The sequence below is a fragment of the Bubalus kerabau genome, chromosome X (genome assembly GCF_029407905.1).
Source record: "Bubalus kerabau isolate K-KA32 ecotype Philippines breed swamp buffalo chromosome X, PCC_UOA_SB_1v2, whole genome shotgun sequence".
NCBI classification, from domain to species: Eukaryota; Metazoa; Chordata; class Mammalia; order Artiodactyla; family Bovidae; genus Bubalus; species Bubalus kerabau.
In genome coordinates this window covers 113,358,866-113,382,592 of record NC_073647.1, presented here as the reverse complement: position 1 = coordinate 113,382,592, position 23,727 = coordinate 113,358,866, and the positions used below count along the sequence as shown (strand labels likewise).

The window sequence follows — 23,727 nt, the reverse complement described above, 5'->3', positions numbered from 1 at the left end:
GGCAGCATGGCTGTTGTGGAGATGGACAAAGCCTCACCTAAAAAGCTGCCTTGAAGGACCTATTGGTGAGTTAAATAGAAGTAATACAGGCTTCTGAAGGACAAAGGACCATGCACCATTCCTTTCACTCTTCCCCAATTATATGAGAAAACACTCATGGCCTACTAGAGAAAAAAGAAAGAATTGGGAGAGATGGAACCAGAATAGTGTGCTTCTAGCGAACATGAAGTAACCTCCAAAATTCCTCTCCAACCATATTGGGAAACCCAGATGGTCTAATATACCTATGACCAAGCTAAACTGTTGCACTGCAGGCGGTTGTACTTGGGGGAATGCTGAGATCTCATTTTGTTATCTTGGACCTGATAAGTAAAGGCCTGGGTGAGCAAGGTCTATCTAACCAGCATTCTATTCTATGCAGGACAGAAGCCTCTGGGAGGCAGGGGTAAGCAGGTCAATATAAATAGGGAAATTCCAAAGGGTCCAAAAGTTAAGCAGGCTAAGCAGTAGAGTGGTGGCCTCAGTGACTAAAACACTGAAGTAAGCCAAAACCCACAGCAGAGACCTTGGGCCTCCTTCTATTTGCTCTTGGTACTAGGGACAAAAGGACCAGTGGTCGTAGTCATCTGTTGGAAGCCTACACTAGAAAACTTAAAGAGACAGGGCTCTTGAGGAGAATTTAGAGAGTGAAACTCATTCATATGCTAGTATCAGCTCATTCTATATTCTTGCTTCCAACTCCCCTCAATTCATGTGACACCCAGGAACACTCTAAGAGTAAGCAACTCTGAGATCAGTTTGAAGCAGATTGGGAGATGCATGACGAATAAGCATTTTATAGGGATCAGTGTTTATTTCTTCTGGAGAAAGGCAGGTGAAGTAGTACCAGAACATACAAACTATTATTGTGTCTCTGCTGGGTAACATAAGATTCCACACAGGAGCCTTGTGGACAGCAAGGAGCATGTATGTGTAGGAGACATCATGATGAAATAAACACTTTGGGGGATGGATAAATATGTCTATTTCAGAGGAAACAGGACTGGAAGCATTAGAAAATAGCTGGAGGTGAGGGATTCCTAAGTGATATGTATTCTGGTTAGGTTCAAAAAGCAGCTTTTAAGATCATGTGAGTGCACAGGGCAAGTACTGGACTTGGCAGCTGCAGGGAAAAGGAGCAAAGTCAGGTCTTTAAGACTTGTCAAAGGGTGAAGTGACATGAATGACAGTCCTACCCATAAAGATATTTGAAGTGCCTCTGTTACAGAATCAAACTTGGTTATTCAAAAGAAATGACATGGAAGGCCACAGACAGCCCATCGTATGCCTGGCTATAGAACAACAGGACTGGTAGGCGAGGCTGGGATAAGCTGCCCCCACCAGGCAAATTCCCTTTATTTAGCACTTGGTAAAACATACACACACAAAATAGCATGAGAGCTATGCCTAGAGGTGTCTTTTACTTCTTTTATTGAACTCCATAAATATTTTCATAAGGCTTTGTGTCATTACAACATCATATTTTTGTTAAACATTTTTTAAACACACAACTTTGACACTTGTTTGACAGGGTCAAACAATCAGATAGAAGAAATGAAATAATAAACTGGCAAGTGCAGAGCAGCAGGGGTAATCAAAATCACTGTTGCCCATCCATCCACCCCAGCCCACCCCATCCCCAAAGCACTAAAAGATCACTATTTGGTTTCACACTAGAATTGTTAGAACTCTCTTGTTGCGGTCCTTACACATCCTTTAGAGATATACATGTAGAAGTGATGAGAGAGAGAGAGGGAGAAAGAGGAGTTGAGCTTCTGGATTAGGCCATTCTATGGCAGGTTCCAAGCCTTTTGGAGAGCAAGCCAGGCCTCATTGAAGTGAGGAAAGGGGATCTCTGGGCTATGCAGAAAGAGAGATTTACAGATTCCTTGGGGAGAGCACTGCTGTGGGGACACAGAATAGGCTTGGATTCTGAACTCAGGTAATGGAGGATCCCCTTGAGGCTGTCCATCACTGGTCTGCTTGCTGTCATTGGTTAGGTGAATTTTCTGACCAATGGTAAACTGATTTCTTATTGTTCTCACAAGTTATTGGCATCTGATGAGACCAGTGAGTTGGGTGAGTGAGAGGTAGGTGGAAAAGAGGTGATAATCCCTGATCCTGGAGCTCTGTGTCCTGCTTCCCTGGACACAGTCCCAGAGGAGCAGGAAGGGGGTGTGGTAGGTAGCTTGGCCAAGAGAAGTTGTAGCTCCAGGGACCTGTCCAAGAATCCCCTTTTGGTGTGCCCCCAAGCTCTGGAGAAACATGTCAAGGCCAGGCCTAATGGGAAAGAATGGAAAGTGGGAAAATAATGTACACTCAAGGGAGGCCTACACAGCCAGATATTCTGTTTGACAGGGAGGTCAATTTAGCTTAGGCACTCAGTACCAGGTTCCTTGCCAACGGAGCTTAAGTAGTTGGGTCTTGTGCTGAGCAGTGGTGGCCAGTCCCGAGCTCTAGCCCTCTGCTCAATTCAGGCTTATCCTTGGCTTACTCCTCAAGTCTCATTTGGGTGTGGTGGAATGTGAGCTTAAACAGCTTGTAATTTGATTCCCAAAGAGGAAAAATTTCCAGGCTGGACAGGGCCTGGTCTGGATCAGGAAGCATAAAAGCAGCAATCAAGCTAGCTATGTTAAGTGTCCCATGCAGCCACAGCTGCTGCTCATTAAGCTGAGGTCCTTTCATGATGAAGTCTTCTCCCACAGGGTCCAGGACAGACTCAATCTCCTCACTAGAATGGCTCTCCATAGTAGGGCCCATCTTTATTCCTTTGTACTACATTCTTCTTACTATTCAAGGTCTATCTACCCAAGAGGCCATGTGGAGAGGAGGAATAGGGAGTACACATAGGGAGCCTGTCTCTTTGTGTGGGAAGTGTAAAGCCTGCCAAAAATGAACCTGAGGGCAGCAACTCTGCCTTAGATCCTTTCTCCACAGGGAAATGTCCTCTGGGTTTCTCACTTGCTTACTTCAAATGTGGTGGGATGGGAGAATGTTGGAAATAGGGCATTCTTTGAGTTCCAGAAGTGCTTTAATTATGCTCATACCAGCAATCCTCCTGTGTAGGGGAGAGCAGGGGAAAGAAAGAAAACAGGGAGGAAGATGGAAGGAGCCATGGAAGATTATCCATGCAATCTGCTAACAATGGGGCAAGTTACACCTAAGTTAGGAACTTTAAGTACATATCTTGGACTGAGGACGTCTCTTTCCATGCCCATCTTTATTCTTTTCTACAAGAGATTACTCTCAGCCCTGGATTCTGTCTAGGTCAATAATTTGAATACAGCTGATGATCTTGGTCAGGTGAGCTCTGTTTTGACCTCTCACAGACTCTGAACAATGCTTCCTAAACAATGTGCAAATGTGAAGCAGGTATAACCAGGCTGCTGAACTGACTGCAGTGGGGAACCATATCCTAAACCTACCTGTTACTGGAGACAGTTGAATCCCTCCTTCAAGGGGCAGAGTCTCAGCCTCTTTGCTTCTAGTTCAGACTTTTTAAGTTAGGGGAGGAAGAAGCCTAGAAGAAACCCCATAACCAAAGTGGCATGAAGAAGAGAGTAACTGACCCAAACTAAACCCCAGATACAAAACTGTCATGACCCAGCAGTGCTACAACATGGGAACCCCTAGTGCTAGAAGAAGAAACAGCCCAAATGCAGAACATTTTCTGAACAAAAGTCCCTTCTAGTATCATTATTCTGATGTTCTCTTACTTCTGTTTAGTTTCAATCCCTCCACAACACCTAAAGCACAGTGAAAGCAATAGAAATATTGAGCAGTTATGTCACAGGGCACAACAGAGCATGTCCAGACTGGTATGACTAGGACAGAAGATGCAGGAAAAAGGCTATTTGGGGTAACTGCAGGGCTGCAGAAACATTCGCAGATGATCAGTCGAGGGAGAGGAGAAAGGGGATCCTTCCTTTACCCAATGAGAAGTAAAAGGAAAAAAAAGAAATTCAAAATTCCCAAACTCCACCATATTAAATTAAATTCAAAAGTCATCAGCATCAGTATCATCAGGAAAGCAAAAAAACAATACAACACATCTATGTTAATAATGACAAGTCAATGAATCATTCACAGGAGAGCAAAAAGATTATTTCAACAAAAAAGGAACAAATAGAAATGTAAGTTTCTGAAAGTAAAGGGGAGGGGGGCAGGATAAGAACAGAAAACTTTTTAAGGGATCACGTGTTTGAAAGTCATTGGTACTTCTTCCTACCAACTACAGATTTTACTTGCCCAAAACAACAGAAAACATTTTTGGTCCTTCTGCGTGTGTGTGTGTGAGTGTGAGTGTGTGTGAGTGTGTGAGTGTGTGTGTGTGTGTGTGTGTAGTTGGGTGTGTGGGTGTGTACACTCAAGACTTTGTGTGTTTTTGTGTATGTGTGTGTATGCATGTGTGTGTATATGTATATATATATATATAAATTTCAACAGTGCTTCTCCAAAAAAAGGTCCATCTATAAATATAATTTTATTTATTTTAAAATTATCTACCTCCCTGTTGGTATTATTTTTTGAAGGGGGTTAACCTGCTGAAGTTTTGCCAGAATGGTGACTGGCTGCGCTTGGGTTCGGTGAACTCAAAGACCTGCGACTGAGCGATGCCATCGGGGACCAGGTATTGGCCCTGGTTTAACGGGTCCTGTGGTGGTGGGTAGGAAGGAGGAACTGAGCGGGCAGAGTTGACACCTAGAGTAGATGGGAGATCAAAGGGAAATGGTATAAATTAAGTAGCAAGGGGCTTCTCAAATCACCTAGTGCCCCACTTTTAATCCTTATCTATATTCAGAACAGAATAAGCTGAAGCACAAAGCATATGATTCAGAATGCAAGGATGATTTCTCTGTTGCTCCCAAATACCTTTTTCATTTGCTGGTCAGTGTCTGAAATTTCAACATTACAGCTTCTCTGTTTGTCTTTGTTTGATGACTTGATCCCATTACCCTGGAAGCAATGTCACATTAAGCCATCATATATCATATTAAGCCATTGGCAGGTCAGTGAGAAGGAGACACTTCTAAAAGTGAGTATTTTGCTGTTTTTTATTCTTATTGTTTTCCATCTTTATTGAGATATAACTGACATAACATTGTGTAAGTGTTAAGATGTTAGTGTGATGATTCATTACATGTATATACTGTGGAATAATTACCACAATAAGGTTAGTTAACACATCCATCACCTCACACAATTACTTTTGTTCGTGGTAAGAACATTTAAGAACCTCCTAAGTATGTAATACTCTTAGCACCTCCTAAGTATACAATAGAGTATTGTTAACTATATTAACCATACTGTATATTATATCCCCAGAACTTCATCATATAACTAGAAGTTTGTGCCCTTTGACCAACAAATCCCCACTTTCCTCAATGCCAACCCCAAACCCTGGCAACCAGCAATCTATTTTCTGTTTCTATAACTTTCCTTTTTTCAGCTTGCACTTAAAAGAGACATCAGATAATATGTGTATTTTATGACTTATTTCTCAAAGCATAACTCCCTAAAGACCATTCATATTTCCATAAATGATAGGATTTCTTTCTTTTTATGGCTGAACAGTATACCATGGTGTGTATGTATATGTCTTTATTGGGTATATGGTTTATAAATAATTTCTCCTATTTCATAGGGAGCCTTTTCATTTTGTTAATAGTTTGTCTTTTGCTGAGCAGATTACAAGTCCCACTTGCTTATTTTTGTTTCTCTGGCTTGTGCTTTAGGTGTTATATTTAAATCTCATTGGCAAGACCAATGTCAAGGAGTATTTTCTCTATGTTTTCTTCTAGGATTTCTACATATGTGGGTCTTACACATAAATCATTAATCTGCTTTGAGTTAATTTTTGTGACTGGTGTAGTATGGGGGGGGTTGATACAGTCCTCTGCATGTAAATATCTAATTTTCCCATAGCCATTTATAAAAGAGTAGTTTTCCCTTGTGTTTCCACCCTGGCTCAGTGGTAAAGAATCTGCCTTCAATGCAGGAGATGCAGGTTCGATCCCTGGATTGGGAAGATACCCTGGAGAAGGAAATGGCAACCCACTCCAGTATTCTTGCCTGGGTAAGCCCATGGACAGAGGAGCCTGGTGGGCTACAGTCCATGGGGTCGCAAAGAATTGGACATCATAAGCAACTAAAACAAAAACAACAAAATTTCCCTTTCTGAATATTCTTGGGCCCCTTACAAATAGTAGTTGAACATAAGTATGGTTTTATAATTGGGCCCTCAATTCTGTTCCACTCATGTATATGTTGAAACTTTTTTGATTACTATAGTTTTGTAATATAGTTTGAAATCGGGATGTATGATTGCCCCCAATTTTGTTCTTCTTTCTCAGAATTTCTTTGGTAAATTGGGCTCTGTTCTGGTTTCATATGAATTTTAGGACTCTTTTTTTTTTTCCTCCTTCTATGAAAAATGCCATGGAATTTGAGATAAGGATTACACCAAATATACAGATGGCTTTGTGTAATAAGGTCATTTCCACAATATCATCTTGTAATCCATGAATATGTGATATCTTTCCATTTATTTGTTTTTTTCAAATTTTTTTCATAAATATCTAATAGATTTAAATGTACAGATCTTTAACTTTCTTGGTAAACCTATTCCTAAATATTTTATTATTTTGTTCTATTGCAAAGGGTGTTATGTTGTTAATTTCTCTGTGGATGTTTATTGTTATTGAAACAAAATTGATTTTTGTACAACTGATTTTGTATACTGAAATATTACTGAATTCCTTGACTATTCGAATATTTTTATGTCTTAAGAGTCTCTACAGTTTTATATGTATGAAATCATGTCATCTGCAAACAGAGATAATTGACTTCTGACTTTAATTGCTTTTTCTTTCCTGACCACTCTGGCTAGGATTTTCAGAGTTATGTCAAATAGGAGTGGTGAGAGTTGGTGTCCTTCTCTTTTCCCTGATCTTAGGGGAAATGCTTTCAAACTCTTACCACTGAATATGATGTTATTAGCAGTGAACTTGTCATAAAATTTGAGGTGATTATGTGACTTTTGCCTTTCTCTGTAAATGTGGTATATATTTATTGATTTGCATATGTAGACAATGTCTGCATCCTAGACATGAATCACACTTGATGATGGTGCATGATCTATTTACATGTTGTTGAATTTGGTTTGCTAGTATTTTGTTGAGAATTTTTGCATCTATACTCATCAAGGTTATTGGCCTGTATTACCTAGTAGTATCTTTATCCAGCTTTGGTTTTGGGGTAATGCTGGGCTCATAAAATGAGTTTGAGAGTGTTCCTTTCACTTCAAGTTTTTGGACTAGTTTGAGAAGGACTGGTGTTAATTCTTATTGAAAGGTTTCATGAAAATCACCAGTGAAATAACCTGTCACTGGGCATTTCTTTGTTGGGAGGTTTGACTGATTAAATCATCTCATTTGTTATTTGCCTGTTCACATTTTGTATTTTTTCCCAATTGAGACATAATAGACATATTACATTGTATAAGATTAAGGTATGCAACATAATGATTTGATATATGTATATACTGGAAAAAGATAAGCACATAAAGGTTACTTAACATCCATCACATCACAGAGTTACAAAAGTTTTTATATTCTGATGAGAACTTTTAAGATCTATTCTCCTAGAAAATTTCAAATATACAATATAGCTTTGCTAACTATAGTATTCATGCTGTATATCACACTTCCCTTGTTGTTGTTCAATCGCTCAGCTATGTCTGACTCTTTTTGACCCCATGGACTACAGCACGCCAGGCTTCCCTGTCCTTCACCATCTCACAGAGTTTCCTCAAACTCATATCCATTGAGTTGGTGATACCACTCAGTCATCTCGTCCTCTGTCTTCCCCTTCTCCTCTTGTCTTCAATCTTTCCCAGCAAGGGAGTCTTTTCCAATGAGTTGGCTCTTTGCATCAGGTGCGCAAAGTATTGGAGTTTCACCTTCACTATCAGTCCTTCGAATGAATATTCAGGGTTGATTTCCTTTAGGATTGACTAGTATGATGTCCTTGCAGTCCAAGGGGCTCTCAAGAGTCTTCTCCAAAACCTCAGTTAGAAAACATCAATTCTTAGGTGCTCAGCCTTCTTTATGAATCAACTCTTATATCCATACATGACTGGAAAAACCATAGCTTTGACTATACTCTGTCAGCAGAGTAGGCCTCTGCTTTTTGATACACTCTCTAGGTTTGTCATAGTTTTTCTTCAAAAGAGCAAGTGTCTTTTAAGTTCATGGCTGCAGTCACCAGCTGCAGTGATTTTGGAGCCCCAAAAAATAAACTCTGTCACTGTTTCCATTGTTTCCAAATCTATTTACCATGAAGTGATGTGACCAGATGCCATGATCTTCATTTTTTGAATGTTGAGCTTTAAGTCAGGTTTTTCACTCTCCTCTTTCAACTTCATCAAGAGGCTCTTTAGTTCCTCTTAACTTTCTGCCATAAGGGCAGTGTCATTTGCGTATTTGACGTTGATGTTTGAATATTGAATATTTGAATACTGATATTTCTCCTGGCAATCTTGATTCCAGCTTGTATTTCATCCAGCCTAGCATTTTGCATGATGTACTCTGCATATAAGTTAAATAATCAAGGTGACAATATACAACCTTGATGTTCTGCTTTCCTATTTTGAACCAGTCTGTCATTTCATGTCCAGTTCTAACTGCTGCTTCTTGACCTGCATACAGGTTTCTCAGAAGGCAGATAAGGTGGTTTGGTATTCTCATCTCTTTAAGAATTTTCCATAGGTTGTTGTGATCCACACAATCAAAGACTTTAGCAGAAGTAGATTTTATTTTTTTCTGGAATTCTCTTGCTTTTCCTATGGTCCAACTGATGCTGGCACTTTGATCTCTGGTTCCTCTACCTTTTCTAAATTCAGCTTGTAAATCTGGAATTCTCAGATCATATACTGTTGAAGCCTAGCTTGAAGGATTTTTAGCATTACCTTGCTAGTGTGTGAAATGACTGCAATTGTATGGTAGCTTGAACATTCTTTGGCATTGCCCTTCTATGGGATTGGAATAAAAACTGACCTTTTCCAGTCTTTTGGCCACTCCTAGTTTTCCAAATTTGCTGGCATATTGAATGCAGCATTATAACAGCATCACCTTTTAGGATATGAAATAGCTCAGCTGGAATTCCATCACCTCCACTAGCTTTGTTCGTAGTGATGCTTCTCAAGGCACACTTGACTTAGCACTCCAGGATGTCTGGCTCTAGGTAAATGATCACACCATCATGGTTATCTATGTCATTATGATTTTTTTTGTATAGTTCTCCTGTGTATTCTTGCCACATTTTCTTAGTATCTTCTGCTTCTGTTAGGTCCATACTGTTCCTGTCCTTTATTGTGCCCATGAAGCATGAAATGTTCCCTTGGAAGCTTCAATTTTCTTGAAGAGATCTCTAGTCTTTCCCATTCTATTGTTTTCCTCTATTTCTTTCATTGTTCACTTCAGAAGGCTTTCTTATCTCTCCTTGTTCTTCTCTGGAACTTTGCATTCAGATGGGTATATCATTCCATTGCTCCTTTGCCTTTAGCTTCTCTTTTCTCAGCTATTTGTAAGGCCTCCTCATTTTGCCTTTTTGTATTTCTTCTTCTTTGGGATGGTTTTGATCACCACATCCTCTACTATGTTTAAACCTCTGTCAATAGTTCTTCAGGTACTCTGTCTATCATATCTCTTGAATCTATTTGTCACTTCCACTGTATAATCATAAGGGATTTGATTTAGGTCATACCTGAATGGCCTATTGGTTTTCTATACTTTCCTGAATTTATGTCTGAATTTTGCAATAAGCAGTTCATGATCTGAGCTACAGTCAGCTCCTGGTCTTGTTTTTTCTCCATCTTTGGCTGCAAAGAGTATAATCAATCTGATTTTGGTATTTGACCATCTGGTGATGTCCATGTGTAGAGTCATTTCTTGTGTTGTTGGAAGAGGGTGTTTGCTATGACCAGTGCATTCTCTTGGGATTACTCTGTTAGCCTTTGCCTTGCTTCATTTTGTACTCTAAGGCCAAAGTTGCTTGTTACTCTAGGTATCTCTTGACTTCCTACTTTTGCATTCCAGTCCCATATGATGAAAAGGACATCTTTTTTTCCATGTTAGCTCTTGAATGTCTCTATATTTTTATCACATTTACCTATTTTCCCTAACCAACACTCCTTGCATGTGGCAAACACCAATCTCTTCTCTGTTTCTATGAAGTCAGTTTTATTAGATTCCCCACATAAGTGAGATCATGAAATATTTGTCTTTTTTTCTCTGCAATATTTCTTTTAGCAGAATACCTTCCAGGTTAGTCCATGATGTGGAAAAGACAAGATTTCCTTCTTTATGACTGAATAATGTTTTATTGTGTGTGTATTTATCCATTCATCTGTCAAAGACACTTAGGTGGTTTCTGAGTCTTGTTTTTCAGTCGCTCAGTCATGTCTGACTCTTTGCAATCCAATGGACTGCATCCTGCCATGCTTCCCTATCCTTCACCATCTGGAGCTTGCTCAAACTCATGTCCATTGAGTTTGGATACTGAGTGATGCCATCCAATCATCTCATCCTCTGTGTCTTGGTTACTATAAATAATGCTGTAACAAACGTGGGGTACAGAGATCTCTTCAAGATAGCTATTTCATTTCTTTAGATATATATTCAGAACTGGAACTGAATTATATAGTAGTTCTATTTTTAAATTTTGAGGAACCTCCATATTATTTTTCATAACAGCTGTATCAATTTACATTCTCACCAGCAGAACACAAGGGTTCTTTTTTCTCTACATCTTTCCCAGCACTTGTCAGCACTTTTCTTTTGTTAACAGCCATTCTGGAAGGTGTGAGGTAATATTTCACTGTGGTTTTTATTTGCATTTCCTGGTGATTAACGATGCAGAGAAATTTTCATGTATATGGTAGCTATTGGAAAATTTTCTTTGGAAAATGGGTATTTATGAATTCTGCACATTTTAAAAATTAATTTTTATTGGAATATAGTTTATTTACAATGTTGCATTAGTTTCTGCTGTATGACAAAGTCAATCAGTTATACATATCATATATCCACTCTTTTTTAGATTCTTTTCTTATAAAGGTCATTATATCTTTGCGACCCCATGGACTGTAGCCTACCAGGCTCCTCTGTCCATGGGATTTTCCAGACAAGAATACAGGAGTGGGTTGCTGTTTCCTTCTCCAGGGGATCTTCCCAGCCCAAGGATCGAACCCCATTCTCCTGCATTGTAGGCAGACGCTTTTACCATCTGAGCCACCAGGGAAGTCTATAAAGGTCATTACAGAGTATTAAATAGAGTTCCCTGTGCTATACAGTATGTTCTTACTAGTTACATGTCAATCCCAATCTCCCAGTTTATCCCTCTCCTGCTTTCTGACTTTGCAACTATAAGTTTGTTTTCTATATCTGTGACTCTATTTCTGTTTTGTAAATAAGTTCATTTGTACCTTTTTTACATTCCACATATAAGTGATATCATATGATATATACCTTTCTCTGCCTCACTTACTTCACTAAGCATGGCAATCTCAAATAGCATTCATGTCATGGATCCATCCATGTCACCACAAATAGCATTATTTCATTTTTAATGGCTGATTAATATACCATTGTATGTATATATCACATTTTCTTTATCCACCTATCTGTTAATAGACATTTAGGTTGGTTCTATGTCCTAGCTATTGGAAACAGTACTGCAATGAATATTGTAATGAAAGTGTCTTTTTGAATTATGGCTTTCTCTGGATATATGCCCGGGAGTGGGATTTCTGGATCATATGACAGCTCTATGTTCAGTTCTAAGGAGCTTCCATACTGTTCTCCATAGTGGTTGTATCAGTTTACAATCCCACCAACAGTATAAGAGCTTTCTCCACAATCTCTCCGGCATTTATTCCTTGTAGATTTTTTTGATGATGGCTATTCTGAAAAGTTTAAGTTTTGTCATTGTAGTTTTGATTTGCATTTGTCTAAAAATTAGCGACGTTGAACATCTTTTCATGTGATTTTTGGTCATCTGTATATCTTCTTTAGAGAAGTATCTACTAAATCTCCTGCCCATTTTTTGATTGGGTTGTTTGGTATTTTCAATATTGAGCAGCATGAGATGTTTATATATTTGGAGATCAATCCCTTATCAGTCGCTTTGCAAATATTTTCTTCCATTCTGTAGGTTGTCTTTTCATTTTTTATGGTTCCTCTTGCTGTGCAAAAGCTTTTAAGTTTAATTAGGTCCCATTTGTTTATTTTTGTTTTTATTTTCTCTAGGAGGTGGATGCAGAAATTTATGTTAAAGAATGTTCTGCCTATGTTTTCCTTTAAGAGTTTTACAGTATGCAATCTTAGGTCATTTACATTTAGGTCATTTATCCATTTTGAGTTTATTTTTTTGTGTGTGGTATTAGAGAACGTTCTAGTTTCATTCTTTTACATGTAGCTGTCCAATTTTCCCAGCACCATTTATTGAAGAGACTGTCTTTTCTCCATTGTATATTCTTGCTTTCTTTATTGTAGATAAACTGACCGTAGGTGTGTGGGTTTATTTCTTAGCTTCCAATTCTATTCCACTGATCTATATTTCTGGGTGTGTGTGTATGTGTGTGTGCCAGTTCCACTCTCTTTTTAGTAATAACTTAAACATTTTTATTTTATATTGGAATATAGTTAACTAACAATGTGTTAGTTTCAGTTGTACAGGAGAGTGATTCCTTTATACATGTATCTATTCTATTTCTGATTCTTTTCCCATTAGTTTATTACAGAGTATTGAGCAAATTTGCCCATGCTATACAGTAGGTCCTTGTAGTAGCATACTTTTTTTTTTTTTTTTTTCTTACTGTACCTTTGTAGTATAGTCTGAAATCAGGGAGACTGATTCTTCCAGCTCCGTTTTTCTTTCTCAGGATGATTTTAACACCATAGAGTCTTTTGTGTTTCCATGTAAATTTGATTTTTTTGTTCTAGTTCTTTGAAAAATGTCATTGGTAATTTAATAGGGATTGCACTGAATCTGTAGATTGCCTTGGGTAGTATAGTCATTTTGACAATATTGATTCTTCCAATCCAAGAACATAGTATATAATTTGACACGTGTCACCTTCAATTATTTCACTGGCATCTTACAGTTTTCATAGTAAAAGTTTTTGCCTCCTTAGGTAGGTTTATTCCTATGTACATTATTCTTTTTGATGCAGTGGTAAATGAGATTGTTCCCTTAATTCCCCTTTCTGATTTTTGTGGTTAATGTATAGAAATGTGAATGATTTCTGAGTATTAATTTTCTATCCTGCAACTGTACCAAATTCAAGGATAAGCTCTAGTGTGTGTGTGTGGGGGGGGGGTAGCATCTTTGGCATTCTCTATGTATAATATCATGTCATCTGTAAACTGTGACAATTTTTCTTATTTTCCAAATTGGATTCCACTGTTTGTTCTTATTTGTCTGTTGGTTTAGGTTAGTTTGTATTTTTTTTCCCTGAAGTAAGATTGTATTGCTACAGACATCATTCTTAGAACTGCTTTTGTAGCATCCTATAGGTTTTGGATCATCATGTTTTCATTTTCATCTGTCTCTGGGTATTTTTTTTTTAATTTCCTTTTTGTCTTCTTCAGTGACCCATTGGTTGTTTAGTGACATATTGTTTAGCCTCCATGTGATTGTGTTTTTTTCCAGTTTTTTCTTATAGCTAATTTCTAATCTCTTAGCATTTTTGTTGGAATGCAGGCTTGATATAATTAAAATTTTATTAAATATACTGAGGCTTCTTTTATGGCATAGCAATTGAGAGAATGCTATCCTGGAGAATCTCTCACATGCACTTGAGAAGAATGTGTATTCTTCTGCTTTTGAATGAAATGTTCTATATATATCAATTAAGTCCATCCTGTCTAATATGACATTTTAAGGCTTATGTTTCCTTACTGATTTTCTGTGTGCATGACCAGTCCATTGAATAAAATGGGTCATTAAAGTGCCCCCAATATTATTGTGTTACTATCAATTTCTCATTTTATGGCTGCTAGAATTTGCCTTATATATTGAGGTGCTCGTATGTTGGGTGCATTCATATTTACAACTGTTATATCTTCTTCTTGGATTGATCCCTTGTTCATTAGGTAGTGTCCTTCTTTGTCTCTTGTAACAGTCTTTTATTTTAAAGTCTATTTTGTCTGATATGAGTATTGCTACTCCAGCTTTCATTTCCATTTGCAAGCAATATCTTTTTCCATCCTCTCATTTTCAGTCTGTAAGTGTCTCTAGATTTTAAGTATGTCTCTTGTAGACAGCATATATATGGGTCTTGTTTTTGTATCTATTCATCCAGTCTATATCTTTTTATTGAGTGTTTAAACAATTTCCATTTGAGGTAATCACTAATGTGTATTTTTACTGTCATTTTAAAAATTGTTTTGGATTAATTTCTGTAGTTCTTTTTCTTTCCTTTCCTCTTTTGTTCTCTACTGTTCTGATTTGATATTTATCTTTAGTGTTTGGATTGCATTTTCTTTCTTTTTCCTTTGTTCTTATCTATTACATATTTTTGGTTTCTCTTTATCATGAGGTTTTGATATGGCAGTCTTTGTATATACAAGATTGTTTAAAGTTGCTGGTCTCTTAATTTCAAATGCATTTTCAATATCCTACATTTATACTCTTCTCTTTTCACTGTTGCTGGTTTTGTTATTATATTTTGTATGGATGCTTGCCTACCTTTATTGTATGTTGCCTTCACCATTGAGCTTTCCCATTCATAATTTTCTTGTTTCCAGTTATGGCCTTTTCTTTCCCATATAGAGAAGTTCCCTTAGCATTTGTTGTATAGCTGATTTGGTGGTGCTGAATTATCTTAGCATTTCTTTGCCCATAGAGCATTTGTTTTCTCTGTGGAATCTGAATGAGAACCTTTCTGGGTAGAGTATTCTTGGTTGTAGTTTTTTTTTCCTTTTCAGCATTTTAAATATATCATGCCACTCTCTTCTGGCCTGCAGATCTACTGCTGAACAATCAGGAGATAAGCTTATGGAAATTCTTTTGTATGTTATTTGTTGCTTTTCCCTGTTGCTTTTTAATATTTTCTCTGTCTTTAGTTTTCATTACTTTGATTAATGTGTATCTCAGCATGTTCCTCCTTTGATTTATCCTGTATGGGACTCTGTGCTTCCTGGTTTTGAGTGTGTCCTTTCCCATTTTAGTGAAGAGTTTGGCTGTTATTTCCTCAAACATTTTCTCAGGCTTTTTCTCTCTTCATCTTCTTCTGTTACCCTTATAATGCAAATGTTGGTACATTTAATATCCCAGAAGTCTCTAAGACTGTTCTCATTATTTTTCATTCTTTTTTCTTTATTCTGTTTTGCAGTAGTGATTTCCAGTAATCCATCTTCTAGCTCACTTATCAATTCTTCTGCCTCATTTATTCTATTTATTCCTTCTAGTGTATTTTTCATTGCAGTTATTGTATTGTTCATCTTTGTTCTTTTAAGCTCCTAGAAGAAAGTGAAAGTGAAGTTGCTTAGTCATGTCTGACTCTTTGCAACCCCATGGACTTTAACCTATCAGGCTCCTCTGACCATGGGATTTTCCAGGCAAGAATGCTGGAGTAGGTTGCCATTTCTTTCTCCAGGTCTATAATAAACATTTATTGTATTCTCTTAGTCTGTGCTTCATTATTTTTCTGACTTCTTGAATCATCTTTAGTGTCATTACTCTTGAGTCTTTCTCAGGTAGATTGCCTATCTCCACTTAGTTTCTCTGTGGTTTCTATTTGGGTCCTTCTTCTTTAACATATTTCTCTGTCATCTCATTTTGTCTTAATTTTTGTGTTTGTGGTCCCTTTTCCTCAGGCTGCAAGATTGTTTCTCTTGCTTCTTGTGCCAGCATCTTGTTGAGTGAGGTGGATCCAAGGTCCCTGTACAGGTTTCCTGGTGGGAGGGATTGGTGCCTGCCCCCTGGTGGGCAGAGCTAGGTGTTGTCCCACTTGTGGGCAAGGCCATGTCAAGCCATGTGTTTATAGGTGGTTGTTGGCTTAGGATGAATTCAGGTAGCCTGTCTGCAGATGGATGTGGCTGTGTTACCACTATTTTGGTTGTTTGATGTGAGGCATCCCAGAACTGGATCCTACAGGCTGTTGAGTGAGTCGAGATCTTGATGCCAATATGATGACTTCTACGAGAGCTTATGTGGATAATATTCCTTGGAATTCCCACCACCAGTGTCCTTGTCCCCATAGTGACTCATAGCTAACTTCTGCCTCCCTAGGAGACTAAGATTCACAGGCAGGTCTTGCCTAGGCTCCTATGGAGTCACAGCTTTGCTTTGGGTCCCAGTGTACATAAAACGTGTGATTCCTCCAAGGGTGGAATCACTGATTTCCCCAGTCCTGTGAAACTCTTGGACACAAGCTCCACTGGCCTTCAAAGCCAAATGTTTTTGAGCTTATCCTTGCATGGCCAGAGCCCAGGCTTTGGAGCCTAATGTTGCACTCAGAACTCTTACTCCTATGAGAGAACCTCTGCAATATAATAATTTTCAAGTTTGTGGGCTGCCCACCTGGCAGGTATAGGATTTGATTATATTGCAAAAGCACCCCCCGCCACTGTCTTTTTTCTTCTTTGTCTTTGGTTGTAGAATACATTGTTTCATAGGTTCAAGACTTTTTTGTTAATGATTGTTCAGCAGTTAGTTTTGATTTTGTTGCTTTCATGAAAGGAGATGATCTCAAGTCCTTCTACTCTGCTATATTGTCTGCTGCCCCTATTGTACATTCATCTTCAGGTTTTCATGTTACTAATTAGCATTCTTTCATTTCAGCTTGAAGAACTTTCAGCATTTATTGTAAGTCAAGTCTAGTGGTGATTAACTCTTTCTGCTTTTTAAATTTTTCCTGGTCTGAAAAAGTCCTTTTCTTTCCTTTATTTTCTGGGTGCAGCATTCTTGGTTGGATGATACTTTCTTTTAGTACTTTGAACATATCATTCCACTCTCTGTTGAGAAATCTGCTGATAGCCTCATGCAGGGTTCCATGCACATGAGATTTTTTTTTCTCTTGCTACTTTTAATCTTCTCTTTTTGTCTTTGATTTTAGATAGCTTTATTAGAATGTGTCTTAGAGAAGACCATTTTGGGTTAAATTGTTTGGATATCAGTGAGCCACATGAACTTGGATATCCAAATATTTACCCAGAATTGGGAAGTTCTAGCCATTGTTTGTTTAAACAGTCTTTGTTCTCCTTCCTTATTCTCTTATCCTTCTTAGACTCTAATATTTTGTAGATTGTTAATCTTAATTTTATCCCATAAGTCACATAGGCATACTTCATTCTTTTTCATTTTTTCCCTAGTCTGACTAGACAATTTCAAATGACCTTTCTTTGACTTCACAGATACTTTTCTTCTGGGGGATGAAGTCTGCTATTGATGCTCTGTATTGTATTTTTTTTTTTTTCATTTCATACATTGTATTTTCAGCTCTATACTTTGGTTCTTTTTATAATTTCCTCTGTTAAATTTCTTATTTTGTTCACAATGTTTCCCTGATTTTGTTGAACTGTCCCTCTTGTAGCTCTTTGGACTTCCTTAAAATAACTATAATATATTTTGAATTGTTTATCAGGCAAATCCCAGATCTCCTGGTCTTTGGGTGTCAGTTTCTGGAAATTATTGCATTCCATGGATGATATCTTGTTTCCTTGACTTTTAATATTCCTTCTAGTTTTGTGTTGCTGTCTTTGCATTAAAAGGGGCAGTTACATACTCCAGTTTTTATTGACTGGCCTCTTTTTTGCATCCAATCATAGATTATTCTGTCTGGAACTTCTCCACTGAGCTCCCAGACTCTCAGAATGACACTCCCAGCTGCTAGCAATTGTCAAAATCTGTGTTCTTTGGAGAGACTAAGGTAAAACACTATTATGCCATTTTGATGATGTTGTCTAACAGTTTTCAAATGTGGTATCAAAAATATGACAGTACCAGAGGCCAACAAATGATATATAGATATTAGGGAGGGAGTTTGCAGAGTGTTCATTTTAATTTTTTAATTAAGCTTTTTATTTTGAGGTCATTGTAAATTCACATACAGGAATCAAAAATATGGAAATATGCCTTGGACTTTTTATTTAATTTCTCCAATAATAGCATTTTGCAAAACTATATTATAATATCACAGCTAGGATATTAACATTGTTATAGGACACAGTCAAGAGACAACATTTCTATCATCAAAAGGATTACTCTTATTACTCTTTTATAACCACACTTATTTCTTTCCTTTTCCCAATCTCTCCTTAACTCCTAGCAACCATTAGTATGTTCCTCATTTCCAAATTATATTATTTGAAGAACATTATATGAATGGAATCATATCATCTGTAACCTTTAGGTATCAGGTTTTCTCAATCATCAAGATTCCTTAGAAATTCACCCAAGTTGTTACATGTACCAGTAGTTGGCTCTTTTTATTGATGCATAATATTCTATGATATAGATGTACCAGTATTTGCTTAATTACTCACCCACTGAAAGACATCTAAGTTATTTCCAGTTTGGTCTATTTTGAACGAAGCTGCTATGAACATTTGTTTAGAAGTTTTTAAGTGAAAATAAATTTCCACTTCTCTGGGATAAATGCCCAGATGTGTAATTGCTGGATCATCTTGTAGTTGTTTATTTTATGTTTTAAGAAACTGCCAATGATGTAAAACAGTGGCTATACTGCTTTATACTCTCACCAGCAAGGTATGAATGATTCTGTTTCTATACACCCTTGCCAACATTAGGTGTTTTCACTATTTTTCTATTGCCTTTTTAAAAGATATGTAGTGATAGCTCATTGTGATTTGCATATTTTCAATGATTAATGATGCTGAACATCTTTTCATATGTTCAGCTGATACCCACTTATCACCTTCAGTGAATTATCTGTCTTTTGCCCATTTTCTAATTGGAATGTGTAATTTGTTTTTGTTTGTTTTCATTTATTTTTTTACTATTGAGTTTTGAGTGTTTTTTATATATTCTAAATACCATTGTTTTGTCAGGTACATGGTTTGAAAATATTTTCCCTAGCATGTAACTTGTCTTTTCATCTTCTTCACATGGTCCTACACAAGGCAAAATTTTCTACTTTGATGAGGTCCATTTTATCAATACTTGATTTTATAATTCAAGCTTTTGGTGTCAGTTCTAAAGAATTATTTGCCTAAACCTAATCCTGAAGATTTTCTCCTACTGTTTTTTAAAAGTTTGTAACTTTAAATCTAAATTCATTATCTATTTTGAGTTACTTTTTATAGGTTGTGAATTTAGGTTGAGATTATTGTAATTGTTTTTCAGTTGCTAAGTCGTGTCTGACTCTCTGTGACCCAGTGGACTGCAGCATGCCAGGCTTTCCTGTCCTTCACTATCTCCCAGAGTTTGTCCAAACTCATGTCCATTGAGTTGGTGATGCTATCTAACCATCTCATCCTCTGCTGCCCCTTTCTCCTTTTGCCTTCAATCTTTCCAAGCATCAGGGTTTTTTCCAATGAGTTAGCTCTTCCCATCAGGTAGTCAAAGCACTGGAGCTTCAGCATCCGTCCTTCCAATGAATATTCAGGCTTGATTTCCTTTAGGATTGACTGGTTTGATCTCCTGCTGTCCAAGAGATTCTCAACAGTCTTCTCCAGCACCACAATTTGAATGCATCAGTTCTTCAGCACTCAGCATTCTTTATGGTCCAACTCTCTCATCCATACATAGCTACTGGAAGAACCATAGCTTTGACCATAACGATCTTTGTTGGCAAAGTGATGTCTGTTTTTTACTATGCTGTCTAGGTTTGTCATAGCTTTTCTTCCAAGGAGCAAGCATCTTTTAATTTCATGGCTGCAGTCACTGTCCACAGTGATTCTGGAGCCCAAGAAAGTAAACTCTGTCACTGTTTCCACTTTCCCCCTTCTTTTTGCCATGGAGAGATGGGACTACCCTGGGATGGGATGCTATGATCTTAGGTTTTTAATGTTGAGTTTTAAGCCAGATTCTTCACTCTCCTCTTTTATCCTCATCAATAGGTGCCTTAGCTCACTTCTTCCATTAGAGTGGTATCATATGCATATCTGAAGTTGTTCAGTGCCATTTGTTTAAAAGGTTATCCTTCCTTCACCAAATTGCTTTTGTACCTTTGTCAAAAAATTAGATGGACATATTTGTGTAGGTCTATTTTTTTGGTTCTCTATTCTCTAACAATCTACTATGTCTATTCTACTAACACCACACTGTCTTGGTTACTGTAGCTATTAGTGTTGAAATCAGGGTAGACTTATTGTTCAAACTTTATTCTATTTCACATTTATTTTAGTTATTCTTACATATTCATTTGATTTTGACCTGTCCTAAAGCCTCTGGAGATGAGGACTGTACTTGTGGCCCTAGAGAGCTCCATAATGGCAAACTGAAATGAGTTGATGTACCAGGAATTAAAAATCGACTCTCAAGACAATATAAAAGGCAAATGTAAAGTGAAAAGGCCTCCTTTGGAGCTAGGCTCTGTCCTCTGTTTTTCTTCAGCCAGGCTACCGTCCCCCAGAACAATAGACTAAGTGAATAAGGCCCCATGACATTATGGGCTTCCCTGGTGGCTCATGTGACTTGGAGAAGGAAATGGCAACCCACTCCAGTATTCTTGCCAGGAGAATTCCATGGACAGAGGGCCAAGACAAGCTACAGTCCATGGAGCTGCAAAGAGTCAGACACGATTGAGTGACTAACACTTCACTTCACATGGCATTATAGATTGTGTTGGAATCTATATTAAATCTGAATTAGAGAAATAATAAAAACGCTCCTTATCACTTCCAAAAAGGTGTCATTGGAAGGATTAAGAAAGCTGGCTTTCTTAGGTATCTCAGAAAACTCACTTGTTCTTCCCATATGTGTGTGTGTGTGTGTTAGTCGCTCAGTTGTGTCTGACTCTTTGGGACCCCATGGATTGTAGTGAAAATCACTTCTACAAATGTAGTGCCTATGAGTCTCAAATATATCAGTCACCACATTCCTGGACTAGGAGGGACTTGAAAATGGAAACAGAAATAATGGAGTAAATTTTTAGGAATTCAGTGGTTTGAAACTAGATAAGTTTATTTGAAGTCTAGATGGAAACCTGTTCAGGTGAACAATTGTTTGGATACTGGGAGACAAGAGAAGACCTGCAAGGGATAGTCTTGAGACAAGGCAGAGAAGGAACGTGACACAAACACTTGGCATGAGCAAGTAGGACTGTTTTCTAATTGGTTGCTTTGTGCATATTCTTCTGCTTTAAGGTTTCTCAGTGGAAAAATAAGCCAGTCTCAGATAGACTTGGGAGAACTTGGGCTAAGGTAAAGGAATACCATCCCATTATGAAGGTCAATGTGGTAGGGGCAGTGGAAGGATTCAGAATGAGAGAAGTTCAGGAGGAAAGAGGTGGGCCACTAGGACAGCAGCCCTTTTGTACCCTGAAGACTGTCCAGGTAGTGGGGGCTCATATCTCTAAGGAATAAGCACATTCTCTCAAAGGATTCTCCTATCCATACAGATCATAGACTTAGTGTAATTAACTCAGGATTACTTTCTAACACTCCTGTTTTCACCACTAAGGAGTTAGGAGTGGTTGCCTTTAATTTCCTACCTAAAATGAATCACATTTCCACGATGAGTGAAAGTGTCAGTGAGCATCTTCAAAGACTAAGAAGCAATAAGAAGTTAAAAGGAAGGCCATGACTAGCTGGATGCCCAAGCTAGGTGCACTGGTCAACTGGAAATCAGATATCCACAGGCACTAAACCTCTTCAATAAAAAGGAACTTCATTGGGAATAATTAAGGGTGTATTATATGACTGCTAGAACTTCAGGCAACTTGAATCTAATCACTTAAATGGTCACTAATTTTGAATCAGAGAGCCCTTTAAGAGAGCACAAGGAAGGGCCTAAGGAAAATGAAGTCTCACTAAGATTGCCTACCCTGGGGAGAATAATAATGGCTGTCAGTAACAGAAACAGCTGTCAGTGGTCGAGGTGAAACAAAAAAATTGAGCTGTTCTTAACTAGCATGAAGGATCAACAGAACCCTGAGGTGGAGAGGAGGGTGCAGTAGACTTGGAAACAAGCTGACTTAAGTTCAGAGTCAATTTATGCCAAATATCTTCAGTTTCTTCATCTGGAAAATAAGACTAATAATGTCTACCTTTTCAGGGGTATCATAAAAGTGAAATGAAGGAACTTATATAAAATGACTGGTACTGAATAGCTTCTTGAATAAACAGAGGGTAGTTCCTTCCCTTTCTTCAATTAACCATTTTAATGTTTTCTAGTTCATGAAAATGAGAAAATAAAGCTTCATTTCATACTCAAGTTGATTTCCAAGGTATTTTTCTTTTTAAAATACTTTAGTTTATGACTCAAAAAGAGAACAAATATCTGAATCTTCTGTCTAGGTTCAGTTTGAAGTCCTCCATTCTGATTTGGGGTTCATGATTTGGCAAATGCCCCCAGTCCAATGAAAGAAGGTTATATGCATATCCCTAATATATATATATATATATACACACATGTATTAATAAATTCCATATATTTACTATTGTCCAACTGTTTCTAAATTGTTAATAAAGTTTAGTTTCTCACTTTAAGGGAAAATAAAAGAAACAAAGTTTCTATTTTTTTCCTGTACCCAATGAGCTATCTGTAGACATGGCTACCTTAAATTATTCACTCCTAAGCCTTAAGTCTTTTAAAGATCATTTACCACTTATCATCAGAGACACCTGGGAATCTGGACATTTCCCATGACCCTAAGTGAACTTTAGCATGGAAATAAGCATATGAATATGCAAATACATAGCTTATGGCTTTTCAGTTTCACAATGAGAGTGAGTGAGGTCAGGGAGGTTGTAGTTAAAGGCAGTTTTACCTTTTTGTTTAGAGACTTTTCTCACAGTCATTGCAGCCTGCCTCTTCTGATTTTCAGAAATCTCAAACCCTGTAACACAAAAATAAATCATTTTGTAATGAGTAACATAGACCTTTTTTAAAATGTATAAATTAGTACAAGTTTTCTGGAAGAGTAATATTAACACTTACCTACAACAATGCATTTCAATGTATAGAGGGGCAAAAAGGTGAGAACATGAGTTAAGAGGCTGTTAAATGGAGAGTGGTTGAATAAAATATGGTGAAAAGTGGAAAGACATTTCACAATCAAAAGCAAAACTACAAAGAAAAATGAGCTAAAAAATGAGATTACAGCAGAAAATATATATAGACTTAAGGAAAAGTTTTACAAGGAGGAAAAAAATTGAATGGCAAAAAGCAATCAAAGAAATAATCAAAATATCTGTGGAAGTTCTTTGCCAATTTTTAACTGAGTTTTGGGTTTTAACTAATTGAGCTGTAGGAGTTCCTTATATATTTTAGAAATTATCACATGTATTTTTTGAAAATATTTTCTCCAATTTAACAGGTTGCTTATTTGTGCTGTTGTTTTTTTCTTTTGCTGTGCAAAGGCTTTTTGGTTTGATGTTTTCTATTTTTGCTTTCCTGTCCATGTTTTTGGTGTCATATCCAAAAAAATCATTGTCAAGACCAACATCAAGAAATATTTCCCGAATGTTTTTGTCTATGATTTTTACAGTTTCAAGT

At 37.4% G+C, this 23,727-nt stretch overlaps 1 protein-coding gene across 13 annotated transcripts in view; it reads right to left on the bottom strand.

The window, feature by feature from the left end:
• Positions 1-1,478: 1,478 nt before the first annotated feature.
• The window catches only part of ARHGEF9 (Cdc42 guanine nucleotide exchange factor 9), a 547,099-nt gene continuing 524,850 nt past the window's right edge, over positions 1,479-23,727 (bottom strand). For all 13 annotated transcript variants that reach the window (XM_055564524.1, XM_055564523.1, XM_055564525.1 and 10 more), the window contains 2 exons: positions 23,000-23,068; positions 1,479-4,740 (listed from right to left, as the gene is read on the bottom strand). In XM_055564524.1, coding sequence (XP_055420499.1) covers positions 4,559-4,740; positions 23,000-23,068 — 251 coding nt within the window. In that variant the 3' untranslated portion in view covers positions 1,479-4,558. The remainder of the gene's footprint in view (positions 4,741-22,999; positions 23,069-23,727) is intronic.